The 13861-nt window shown below is 41.2% G+C and overlaps 1 protein-coding gene across 1 annotated transcript in view; it reads right to left on the bottom strand.

Annotated features, from left to right (window-relative positions):
* The window catches only part of LOC119348313 (CBS domain-containing protein CBSX1, chloroplastic-like), a 13060-nt gene extending 3045 nt beyond the window's left edge, over positions 1-10015 (bottom strand). Inside the window, exons 1-2 of the mRNA XM_037616507.1 lie at positions 9654-10015; positions 9356-9538 (exon numbers count right to left, since the gene is read on the bottom strand). Of these exons, the coding sequence (XP_037472404.1) occupies positions 9356-9538; positions 9654-9941 (471 nt within the window). The 5' untranslated portion in view covers positions 9942-10015. The remainder of the gene's footprint in view (positions 1-9355; positions 9539-9653) is intronic.
* Positions 10016-13861: the final 3846 nt, after the last annotated feature.

The raw sequence follows: 13861 nt of genomic DNA, 5'->3' as shown, positions 1-13861 counted from the left end.
GCCGTCTTCTCCGCTCTCCCCCTTCTCTAACTCTGACCTCCACAAATACGTCACCGGCTACAGGCTGCTGATCCTCGGCGGCGGCGGCACCGCCACCTAATGCTACTTCTCCTCCCCGCCGACGCACTCCACTGTCTGTTCTGGTGCTATGGTCGGCTACCGCCTCTCTTTCCCAGACCTCATCGTTCCCACCCTGCCGCCTCCCAAATTCAAATTTTCGTCACCCAAATGCGCGCGCCTGGTCGAACTGTCTAGAAACCACCCTTTCAGCCCAATATAAATACAAGTGAGCAGGCAGATGAGACTCACACTGCTCGAACTACATCCCAAGAAGCAACACGGTGGTCAAGCTCTCATATCTTCAAATCGACAGATTGTGAGGAGGTCGATTTACTGCCCATCGCCTTCTAATTTGCTTCGCCAAGGACCAAGGTATGTTGTGTTATGCAATACCAAGATTTAGTAATGATTGCAATAGATGAGTATCTGCACATACTACTATTAGATGATGATGCCTCTTTTATTTGTGAAGTTAACATCAAAACAAGAATTTGCAGATCACTGTATGGTTGTATAACATGTTTTTTATTTGTTATTTTAAGTTTTTATGCATACTGATCGTTGGGGCTTTGACCTCCAAGTTGGTCTGTTTCCTATTAAAAGAATTAAAAGATCTGCATCTTAGTTCTAGGTGGATCAGCTTATTTTATATGAGTTGGTCAGAGAGAAACTGATGTTGCTAGGTTTGTTATATTTCCCTTCATATAAAATCACATGACTTAGTCAGTCATATGTATGCATAGAGATACTCACTTCAGCTCCAACTGTCCTTGGGTTTGGTTTTCACCAACTAAATCACTGAAATTTTTGAAAAAAATGATTATTTACATGGCAGGTCCAGAAGAAATTTGATAAGCCTAGAAGTTGCTGGAGAAACACTTGGATTTGGGTGTGAAGCTGAAAATTAAAAGGTCAGGACCAAATTCATACTTGATCACTGGAATTCATTGGTTTACTGTTGTATTCTATTATGCTTTGGCTTGTACTTTTTGGCTGCCACACCTGTGCATAACATTTGTTTTTATTCATGTTGCTTACCTAATGATTATCAAATTCATCCAGTGTGCAATTTCATATCTAATGATGATGAGCTGCCCTTCGGTTAAGGAATGTTTCTTTTGACTTCTGGCAAAGAATAGTTGTCTTATTAGATTGCATATAGTGTTCCTACTAGCTTTCGATTCAATTTTTTCTAACCTCCACTTCTGTTTTTTGGGGGAAACTAGCAGCTATTACACCCCAAATGTTACAGCTCTCGTGCCAACAAAGTGCTAAAGGAAAACAAAAAGGTTGGTTCCTGTACCTTACTGTTTGGCAAAACAATCTGCTTGTATATTTCTTATTTATACCTAACCATTTACCGTCCAACTTGTAATAACACAGTGGTCGACAGCAGTAGCAAGCCCAACAGAACTTGCTCCAATGGCATGCCATGTGCTCGAACAGGTTTATTTATACGTGAACCAACGGATGTGACAAATTTAAGTTACTCATCTTCAGATGATGAAGTGACAAACCAATCAGCGACGGTGATTTTTCCTACTTATACTGGTATGCTCACATCAATCGACGGATTGGAGCGAGGAGAAAGCTCAAAAGGTAAATCTATAGGGCGGAAGTGTTTGCTTATATAATTCCGTTTACCCACTTAATTAATTTCTCGTGTAAATTCTGTAGGGCGAAAGCGTGCACGTGAAGCAATAAGATATGCTAGCCGTACACCAGAGCAAATCCAAGCAAGGCGAGAACGTGTTAGAGCACGTCGGCAAAATTTGACACCTAAGGAGAAGGAAGAGATTAATGCACGAAGAAGAGAGAAACGACAACGTATGACACTTGAAGAGAGAAATGCAAGCCAGCGAGCACGTAGGCAAAGTTTGACACTAGAGGAGAGGCAAGAAAGAAATGCACGCCAACGAGCGCGTCGGCAAAGCCTGCCACCGGAAGAGCGGCAGGCACTTCTAGCTCAACGTAATGCAAGTTATGCATCTAGACGAGATACCCCATGCATGGATTCCATTGTATCAAATTGCCCTACAGGTTCATTGCTGGGACATGCATCATCAAGCTCTTATGCCTTTAGTTACCCAAGTACACTGACTCAAACTTTTTCTACAATTCAAGGTAATTCTCACATACACATTCCTTTATTTGCCAATTTTGTCAAAGTTGAGCATGCATTTTTACAGTCATTGAAATAGCAGGTAATCTAGAAAGCATACCTGAAGGAATGGAAGATGATCACATAGTTTTCACTAGCAAAGGTATGATTGTGGTGCTGATGCCTTCCTTTTCTCTACTACTATAACACACACTACTCAAACTATGTAGTAACTTCATTCCTCAAATTACATTTAGGTGACGCTAATACTGTCCAGTGCAAGGAACTCACATCGGTGCAATGTCCAACATCTACATCAGTGGACAGTTCATCATTGGCCCCTGATGACTCCATATGCCCAGGTTCCCCAACGGAAAGCTTTAATGTGGATGATGATTTTTCTCATATGACCGAAGAAGAAGATGATGAGTACTTCGCATTTGCTGGGAGAGGTATTAAAAATTCCATGGATGTCTTATTTCCCTACATATGTATAGCACAGAAAATGCAATACCTATATATAACACAATTCATCTCATGTGTGTACAGGGAACACTGAAGATTGCGATGACATGGTAGATGCTTTTACAACAGACAACATTGTTCCTGACCCATATGACTGTTTACCAGAATATACCAAAAAGTACTCACACGCCGGTGCCAAAGCCTGATTGCAAGCATTGCGGCGCAAAGAGGTTCCAGTATGAGACAAATGGATTTTGTTGCCAGTCTGGAAAAATTAAGTTAGCACAGTCAGAACCACCCTTGGAACTTCAGATGTTGTACACAAGTTCAGATAGTGATGCTGTACATTTTAGGGATAACATTCGCTACTTCAATGGCCACTTTTCATTCACCACTCTTGGAGTCAGTCTTGACAATAGATACACAAACATGAGGTCAGGAGTCTATACATTCCGAACCCATGGTCAGATTTACCACAACATCTTCTCATTTGGTCCAACACAAGATGGACCTAAGCATCTAGAGTTATACTTCTACGATGATGACCCGAGTCTACAACATAGGTTTCGGCGCTCCCCGAACCTAGACCGAGATGTCATTCGAAGGCTTGTCAACATCCTTAAGGATAATCCTTATTCTGAAACATTCAGGAATCTAGGTGGAGTCGATGACCTTGAGGATTATCGTATTGAACTGAACACCGACATGAGGTTGGACCAACGGAGATATAACTTGCCTATATCATCAGAGGTTGCAGCTATTTGGGTTGAGGGTAATGAACTATGTAAGCATTTTGACCGTAGCATTGTCCTGTTTGGTAATGACAACAAGAGATATAGCATCCAACCATATTATGGATGCTATGATCCATTGTCTTACCCTTTGTTCTTCCCAAGAGGGGAGATTGGTTGGCATCCTGAGATCCCAAAGAACGGTGTCAGCTTGAATGAGATACTTCAATCCCGCCGCAGTGGTCGAAAGAAACCAGGTACATATAATGAAATTAGCATTTATTCATTTTTTTATTATCCCCAGTGTACTTATTTTCTTAATCAGTTCTTTCTGTTACCTCCCATTTCCGTAGGTACATGTACAAGTAGTCGATTATGTGTCTCGGTCAGAGACTACTATTGTTACAAGTTTCAAATACGTCGTGGTGTATTTAACACCATGCTATACGGTAAACGACTGTTCCAACAATATGTGGTCGACATGTACATCAAGGTTGAAACCTCTAGGTTAGACTATATAAGAAATCACCAGAAACAAATACGCTCTGATCTATACCAATGTGTTGTTGATAGCCTTCAAGCTGGGGAAAACCGTGCGGATGCTGTGGGCAAATGGATTGTACTTCCTACATCATTTATTGGGGGAAGAAGAGATAGGAGACGAAGATACCTTGATGCCATGGCCTTGGTGCAGAAGTATGGGAAACCAGATATCTTTTTAACCATGACTTGCAACCCGAATTGGGATGAGATAATTGGTGCCTTGGAGCCTGGACAAACCCCACAGGATCGCCCTGATCTTGTTGTACGAGTATTTAGAGCAAAGTTGGAAGACCTCAAGATACAACTTTTCAAAAAGCACATGCTCGGCAAGGTAGCAGCATATGCATATGTTGTCGAGTTCCAGAAAAGGGGTCTACCACATGCTCATTTCCTCCTAATCATGGAGGGGAGGTACAAGCTAACATGCCCAGAGCAATATGATTGTATCATATCTGCTGAATTGCCAGACAAATTCAAGTACCCTGAGTTGTACAAGATTGTCGTCAAGCATATGATGCATGACCCTTGTGGAGTCCTAAACCCCAAAAATGTGTGCATGCAAAATGGCAGTTGCAAGAACTACTATCCACGGCCATTTAATGCGTCAACTCTTCAGGGAAAGGACTCATATCCCATATACAGGAGGAGAGATGATGGACGTCGTGCAAAGGTACGAGGTGAAGAATTAGACAATAGGTGGGTTGTTCCATACAATCCTTACCTACTAAGAAGGTATAATTGCCACATCAATGTCGAGGTTTGCTCTAGCATAAAAGCTGTAAAGTACCTCTTTAAGTACATATACAAGGGGCATGATCGAGCATCTGTTTCTATCGACGAGGTGGATAATGATGGGAGCATTGATAACATAAAGCAATACAGAGATTCCAGGTGGGTTACTCCACCAGAAGCATTATGGAGGATCTATGGTTTTGACCTTAGTGAGATATTTCCATCTGTTAAACAACTACAACTCCACCTCCCTAATATGCACATGGTGTCGTTTCCAACGGGCGCAAATCCGAATGATGTCCTCTCTCAAGAAGGAGCTTCCAAGACCATGTTAACCGAGTATTTTGAGGCAAACAAGAAATATGAGTTGGCTCGAGGAATCTTATATAAGGATTTCCCTGCGTCTTTTGTTTGGGTGTCAGGTAGCAAGTATTGGAAAAGGAGGGCTAAACACACGCAGATTGGGAGAATTGTGTGCACATCCAGCTGAAGGGGAGAGGTATTATCTTAGAGTGCTTCTAAATCATGTCACGGGTGCTACATCCTTCCAAGACCTAAGGACAGTGGATGGTATTGTTTTCCCAACATTCCGTGAAGCTGCTGAAAATAGGGGCCTTATTGAGTCTGACAATAGTATCGACGAGTGTCTTAATGAGGCTGAGGTTTTTCAGATGCCATCTTCCCTTCGGAGGCTATTTGCTACTATATTGGTCTTTTGTGAGCCCAGCGATGTGCGTGGCCTATGGGACCGGCACTTGGAAGCTATGACAGAAGACTATCGACTAACCCACATGTCCCCCCATGAAGTTGAGCAGATGGCTCTGTTAGATATAAAAACCATGCTACAATCGATGGGGAAGGACATATCGTCATTCCCTCTTCCAGAAATTGACGACTCATATGATGCCCCAGATAATGAGGCTAGGGAGATCATAGAGGAGTCCACGATCGAGGTGGACCCAGAACACATTGGCTTGTCATCTTTTCTAAACCCAGAACAGAGATATGCATATGATGAGATACTTGCGACAATTAATAGTGGCCAGGGAGGTGTGTTCTTTGTCGATGGACCAGGAGGCACAGGAAAAACATATCTGTACAAAGCTCTACTTGCAAAAGTACGTGGTGAGGGTCAGATAGCTGTTGGAACAGCGACGTCAGGTGTTGCTGCATCCATCTTGGCTGGAGGGAGGACTGCACACTCGAGGTTTAAAATACCACTAAACATTGAAGACGGTGGGGTTTGTAGTTTCGCCAAGCAAAGTGGGATAGCTAAGCTTCTTATGAGGGCGTCCCTCATAATTTGGGATGAGGCCTCCATGACAAAGCGCCAGGCAGTCGAGGCCCTGGACAATAGCATGAGGGACATCATGGGTCAACCTGACCTGCCGTTTGGTGGAAAGACGGTTGTGTTTGGGGGAGACTTTAGACAAGTGCTTCCTATTGTTCGTAAGGGAACAAGGTCACAGATAACTGATGCGACCCTACGTAAGTCTTATCTTTGGAATAGTATGAGACAACTAAGACTGGTCCGTAATATGAGGGCTCAGGTTGATCCATGGTTTGCTGATTATCTTCTGCGTGTTGGGAATGGCACCGAAGATACGGTGGATGATGGTTACATACGACTTCCAGATGAGATTTGCATACCAAACACCGGTGATGACGCCTCTGATATTGACAAGCTTATTGAAAATGTGTTCCCGATGCTGCAAGATGAAAACATCTCAGATCCAAACTACATAACATCTCGAGCAATTTTGTCAACTCGGAATGAGTACATTGACAAGATCAACATGAGGATGATTGAGAGATTTCCTAGGGAGGAGATGGTATACCACAGTTTTGATCGGGCTGAGGATGATCCACACAACTACTATCCTGCAGAATTCTTAAATTCATTAACACCTAACGGGCTACCTCCCCACATCCTAAAGTTGAAGATTAATTGCCCTATTATATTGTTACGGAACATTGACCCAGCGAATGGGTTGTGCAATGGGACTAGGTTGGTTGTCCGGGGGTTCATGAGGAATGCAATTAATGCTGAGATTGTGCTGGGCCAGCATGCTGGTAAGAGGGTGTTCCTTCCTCGAATTCCTCTCTGCCCGTCAGACGACGAGATGTTTCCATTTAGGTTCAAGAGGAAGCAATTCCCTGTTAGACTTAGCTTTGCTATGACCATTAACAAGGCACAAGGACAAACTATACCAAATGTTGGTGTATACCTCCCTGAACCTGTATTTTCACATGGCCAGCTCTATGTTGCTCTTTCTAGAGCTACGTCTAGAAGTAATCTAAAGATTCTTACTATCCCGGGTAAGGAAGAGGAAGGCCGGTCCAACTCCATTGCAAAATTTACAAAGAACATAGTCTACAAAGAAGTTCTCAATGTGTAGTCCAAGGTATCAATCACTCAAGTACAATTTGGTGTCTATTAAAATTTCAATATTTATAACCAGGGCCAGTCATCTAAAATTGTTTTCCATCTACAGGTCTGAAGTTTGGGCAGTGGACTTTCAAAATGGCAACTTGGATACTTGCTTTAGTGTTCATGATATTTTTTATTTTGTAAATGTCAGCTTCCTCACGTCAGACATTTACATGTGCACAACAAATGTACCTTCTCGCTATGAGGTAAGCACTACAAATTATTTCTTCCTTCACATGTGTATGTAGTGTAAACATTACAACACCTTGCATCATACAGAACTAACCTAGAGTGATATGCTTGATCTTCTATGCCAGATGGTATTTAAAAAAATGTGTTTCTCACCAAGGAAAGTAGTTATAATAAGCATCAGCATCAGTATGAGAAACAAATTTAAGATGACTGAAATATTATGTTAAAAAAATAGCCAGAAGATCCTGATCTTACTAAACAGAGTTTCTGGCTGGAAGATATTTTTTATGTTTTGCTCAAGTAGCAGGCAGTAGGTAGCTTTGTCTTTTCATCTTGTTACAGTCAAATCTTGCTTTATATAATGTAGAAGAGGATGAAAGTTTGTTTATTTAAGAAATAATCTAATGATTAGAACAATGAATGCCTTCTAGGGGCGTCGCCTCCAGTGGCTTCCTATACATTGAGCATTTCTTTGTAAGATGTAACATAATACAAGGCACCTATCTGATAAATGGGAAAAACGTGTATATACTTTGTTGTGTATTACCAATATATATGTGTCTATGTTTCATACTGTAAAACATGGTCATTGATAATTTTGCTATTAAACAGTGCTTGCTGGAGACTAAAATAGACGAGAGCCGCATTGGTAGAGGTCAGTGGACTGGAGGTGTGCGGTGCACTGAGAAGGCGAAGCAGAGGCTGAAAGTTAGACTAATTTTCTGTGCTTCACGAGCTGCTTTGTAGCAAAGTTAAATACTCTGTTTTTTTACAGTGAGGGGAGATACTTGTTGCACATATAAGCTATGTAGCGCTTATGTTTTTTAGATGGAAGATACTCTACTTTGTGGCAGGGAGAGATAGTGCTACTTCTGTCATATTCTTGTACATACATCTCTAAGCTTAATAACAATTGATTATGCTCTTTGTTGATTTTCCATGATGCAACTTTTTGATGATGCGGTTCTTGTGTCGAGGCCTGTATGATTCATGAGATGATTGGTTTTAAGAATGAAGAAATAGTGGCAAATAAACAAAATAAGACATTATGGCACATTGTATTTGGAAAATTGTCATGATGTGTGTCCTTGTAGTTGTAATGTTTTAGCCGAAGTTTGTTTATTCATGCTTTATTTCTATCTTGCATACATGACTGAGAACACATATGTTTACAATCTTTTTCATTCATCATCTAGAAATGCAGGCCTCTTTTTATTTATTTCAAGTTTACTTCGTAAGTAAATATTTGTATGCTAAAACTGTAATCAAAATGTTTTCGCTAACAAACATAAGCGAAATATTCAAATCCATTTGAGCTTTATCTCTCTTGGAATGGTGTCACCTCTAAAACGTTTTCCCGTGGCAACGCACGGGTCGGTGCCAGTCGCACTTCCATTGCACTGAGTTGTGGGGACAAATATCAATATGTCGCATCATGTTATTCCATTATTGATATTAAGGCCAGGTTTAAATGAGGTACTTGATTTGTTACCATTTCTAGCTGGAAATGGTGTATGGGATGGAGGTGGCGTCCAAGTGAAGCAAAGAGGACTTGAAATCAGACCAATTTGGATTCGGAGATAAAGCTGGTCAGTCGTGAAGTTGACCGATTTGGATTCAGTGTCGCCGTTGTTGCCACATGTGTGTGAACAGATTTTCTATCTGCCGCATGGTCTCTATCAACTTGATATAGGATAGAGCGAGCAATGATAAAACTCAATGTGGAGTACAAGTCTTTCAGTGAGGCGGAGATGGAGAAGAAACTGTTTGGCTTGGACGCATGGGTTTGTGGATTGCAAACCATATTTTTGATTGTGCTTGATATTTATGTATCTATCAACAACACATCATTACTTTGATCAATGACTGTATATTTTTTTATTTTGTCAGCAGCAGCGTATGGGATCGTAACTATAACTTAAGTTAACCTTTTTTTTATCCCGTAGCGTAGCACGGGCATCTTACTAGTAAACCTAACACTCAGTGGAGCATACAACTGAATTTGACATACTCCTACAATCCCCCACATCCTCTTTCAGATTAGACATATGCCTACAATTGATGATTCGAGATAGAATTGGTTGAGGAGCACCGACTCACCCCATTGGATGCCCTGGCCTTGTCCTTCTTGGAGACGACCCCGATGCACCTGCCCTCGCCGTCGACGACGGGCAGGCCGGACTGGGTGGCGAAGAGGGCGTCGATCTCGGCCAGCTTCTGGTCCGGCGTGGCCACCTCCACCGGGCGCGACATCACCTCCCCGAGCTTCGCCGTGGGGCTCATCTGCAGCAGACCAACCGAACCAGATTCAATTCGACGCAATCGTGACGGAACCACCGGAATACCATCAGATCTAGCCACAGAAAGGGAAAAAGACGCATGCGAGCGACGGACGGACCTTGTCGGTGGAGACGATCTGGGACTCGAGGTACTGGCGGAGGTCGTCGTAGCTGGCGAGGGAGAAGTTGCCGGGCCACTCGCCGGAGAGCACGCCCTCGGGGTTCTCGTCGATGGCCGGGCGCATGTCCATGTCGCCCAGCGCCGCCGCCAGCACCGGCCGCCGCCCCCGGGGCCGTCCCCCCGGAACGCTGACAAAGGCGGCAGATTTCGCCGGCCCGCGGCGCGGCGCGGAGGGGGACAAGGTCCTCGCGGCGCGGTGGACGGCGGCGGAGGGCGTGGACGCCATGGACGTGGACGGTGCGCGAGATTCGGTGATGGGATCGGGGTCTGGACTGGGGCGCAGCGATGGCTTTCGGCCGGCGGGCAGCGTGTATCACGGGTGGGTTGGAGTGGAGTGGACAGTGGAGAGTGGTGTGGATGTTTCTGGAAGGACGTGGGAAATCCAGGGCCCACCTGCAGGCCGAGCGTGGTGGATCCTATTTTAGCCCAAAATTCTTCTGGCTTTTGATTTTTCGGTTTGTTTTGTTTTGTGTTTTGTTGATTTTTGGTTTCCTGCCTTTTTTTCAAAAAGAAAATGTTTGTCTTGATTTATCAACAGGAGATATAGTTACAAGATCTCGCCGTGAGAAGCGCGGCGGTGAAAATAGTTTGTGATTTGGGCGCACGGTACAATAGATAAAAGTTTTGAAACAACAAATCTTTTTTAAACTTTCTATTTCGTTATTTTTATTTTTATTTTTGTTTATCCTTTTCTTTTTCTTTTTTACTTTTTTCTTTCTTATATTTTTTTAATATTTAAAATGTTTAAATAAATTTACGATTTCAAATAACGTTCATGCATTCAAAAAATACATGAACTTGAAAAATTGGCAGGATTTCAAAAAAGTTCAAGATTTCTCACCCCCGCAAAAAAAAGTTCATGATTTCTCAATAATATTCATGGGTTCAAAAACATTTTTCGAAACTGTGAGCATTTTTAGATACACGTGTTGTTGAATCGGTGCACAGTTTGTTATAATCGCCAAGCATTTTTCAAAAATTAGTAATAAATTTCAAAATTCACAAAAAAATTCCAATTCATTAACATTTATTGACTCAACGAACATTTTCTAATACAATGTTCTTGTTTGGAATTTTGGAAGTATTTTAAAAATTTGCAAACTTTTTCTAAATTTTTGTGAAAAAAATTAAAATTACCTCAAGAATTTCTGAATTTTAATATTTTCTTAAAATTCTTAAATATTTTTTGAAAACGTGAACTTTTTAAAAATTATGAACATTTTTGTTATTTTTTGAATTTGTTTATTGAAATCATGATCAGGTTTTGAATATGCAAAGAATTTTTCCAAATCAGGAACATTTTTTGAAACTGTGAAATTTTGATGATTTCCCGGACTTTTTCAAAATCATGAACATTTTTTGAATTCATAAACATTTTATTTTACTTCTCAGACATTTGTTTTTCAAAATCCACAACTTTCTAAAATTTGAAACTTATATGAAATACGCAATTAATTTAAAGAACGAAAGGGGGGGGCGTCACACCCTGCAAATGGGCTGCCCCAAAAATGTGTGCGTCGGGAGAATGTGGTGCACGCTTGCTACCTATTCAGCGCGTAGGTCGCTGAATAGGGGCTCCCATCATTGCGGGTCTGACTCACCTTCGGGGTTCCATGTCCCAGAAAGAAATATTATGCAGGCCCAATTAGTGAGTGTCACGCCAACGTGTCCTTGTGGGCCAAGAGCTCCAATTAAGTTAGATTTATTTTGTTTCTGTCTAGTGCGTCGAGGACTATGATCAACCCTTTGATGTCTTCTTCTTCTAGGTAGTGTGTGAACACTGTTATCAGTTCTTCTTTGTCCCTTCTAGCTTCGTCGGAGCTGTCACCGTCCAACCATCTTCCAAAGTGCAATCCGACGCTATTTTCTTTGCTTATCACTAGTGCAGAAAAAGTCTAGCTATGGCGTGGCAGAAACGGCCTTCCTGGCGTGGACATCCGACGCCACCAATATGGCGCCATTGTTAAAAAATAATGGTGACCTTGAAGCCCACGTCAGCAGTATTTCACACACTAATGATGTGCCACTTGGCCAACGCCAGCAAATTGATTTTTTGCTAATAAAAAAATACGCAGTTAAACCATCAACTAATTTAAGATGTATTGCTGCATCAACTAGGTCAGGTACTCATCAACTTAACTAGTTCAACTCCACAAATGTACATATGTACTCATGCTTAATTAGTTCAACTTCACAAAAGTTACTAGTTAAAGTCCTAAATAATTATTCAACTTCAAAAACTACATATCATCGTTCCATAGCGAGCCTGGTAGTTGTTCGATCATATTTCTTGAACTAAGATTATTTTGAACTAACGAATCTTGTCTCTACTGTTCTTTCCATCTTTTTTGAAGTCAGCTACCTCCATCTTGAGCTCATTCCTCTCGGCCCTGAGTAGTTTTCTCTCATTCTTTAGCTTATCTCTCTCCTCGATCAACTGATCTCTCTTGTCCCTCATCCTAAGAGTCCTTCTTTAGGACATCATCCCTCCCGTTCATCAGCTGACCCCTCTTCGCCTTCAGGAAGGCATTCGTCTCTTGCAGGGCCTTGATGGTATATTGATTCGACTGTAAGAGGTTGTGGTTGAGCCTTTCCACATCATATACCTCCTCCTAGTTGCCTCCAGCACTGGCCATGACAAGTCAGCGCCAACTACAAAATAATGACAAGTCTCAGCGCCAACTACAAAACATATATGACAATTGAACTATATGAAGTTTAGTACCAATTCATGTCATTATACCATGCATTTGACAATTGAACTATATATGCGAACAATATGCATATCTTGAGCTAGGCCCAATGGGCCAGTGGGCCAGTAATTATATTTTTTTAATTTATTAAAAGACTCAAAATAATTCTCCCAAAGTTGGAGAGAGAGAGAGAGAGAGAGAGAGCAGGCGAAGAGAGAATTTGGGACGAGGGGGTACAATGCCCCTCCGTTTTGACACAATGAATCCGATGCACTCTGGGGCTAGGCCCAATGGGCCAATGGGCTAGTAATCATATTTTTTAATTTATTAAAAGACTCAAAATAATTCTAGTAATTTAATAAAATTTAAAGCAATGTTTTGACTTTAACTAAAAATTAAAATACTAAATATATTTTATAAAATTTGGCATTTTCAATTTAAATTTTCTTACTTTCATAAAAGTAACTACAATATATTATAAAAGAAAGGTAAGAAAATAAAAAAGATTAAAAATATATTATAAAAATGTTTCCATTTCCCATTACGGTATTCTTAATTTAATAAAAAGAAAATACAGTACAATATACAAATGTTCAAAACTTACAAAAAAAAGGTATAAAATTTGAAGTCTCAAAATATTTGGCTAAAATATTTTAAAAAATACTTAATTTTTTTTAATCAATTAAGAATGAAATAACTACAAATAAAAGTAATTCCAAAAAATAAACCCCATATGATATAGTGCGGAACACATGACACGCCACAAGTAAACATAATAGTGCTCGCGTTCGATGTTATGCAGTCGCCACTATGTGACGTCTTGTACCAACTGTGGGTCCCATATACAAGTGGCATTGCCCGGCTCCGATTAGGGAGAGGCGATGATGGCGGCGCGCCTTTGGCTTGTTCCAGTGCTTACAGTGGTCGCTAGGTGGTCTACGGACCTGGATGTAATTTTTACTTCTGGTGTTCTTTGAACTACCTTGACATTTGATGAATAGATCGAAAGTTTTCCTCGCAAAAAGAAAAATACAAGTGACATTTACCTAATTTTCAACACCACCACTATGGTCTCAGTGATGCCATACTAAATATGCCAACCCCACCACTATTTAAAAAATATAGTGGTGGCATGATTGAAATTGAGGCGCTACCAACTAAAGTTGTGACTAGCCATTTTTCCACTAATGGATACATGTCGGATTTGTAGCGTTAATTAATGTTTACCTTCAAATTAGTTGTGCCAAAGCACTCTAAATAATGAGATCCAAAGCTGTCATTTTTTACTCTCGTGGAGCGCCATCGTGTTAATCTCTCGTTCCGGTGAGATACAGTCTAAATGATGGATCTCTAAGAAGCAAGTACAATGATTGAGTCATGGAGTCGATACATGAATAAAAATGGATGGATTTATCGGTTTCACTTTCACCCTGGTGACAGCAGAAGCGCGACC

The sequence above is a fragment of the Triticum dicoccoides genome, unplaced genomic scaffold, assembly GCF_002162155.2.
Source record: "Triticum dicoccoides isolate Atlit2015 ecotype Zavitan unplaced genomic scaffold, WEW_v2.0 scaffold88305, whole genome shotgun sequence".
Lineage (NCBI taxonomy): Eukaryota > Viridiplantae > Streptophyta > Magnoliopsida > Poales > Poaceae > Triticum > Triticum dicoccoides.
Note: the sequence above shows the minus strand (reverse complement) of the source record. Positions and strands in the feature narration are given on the sequence as shown.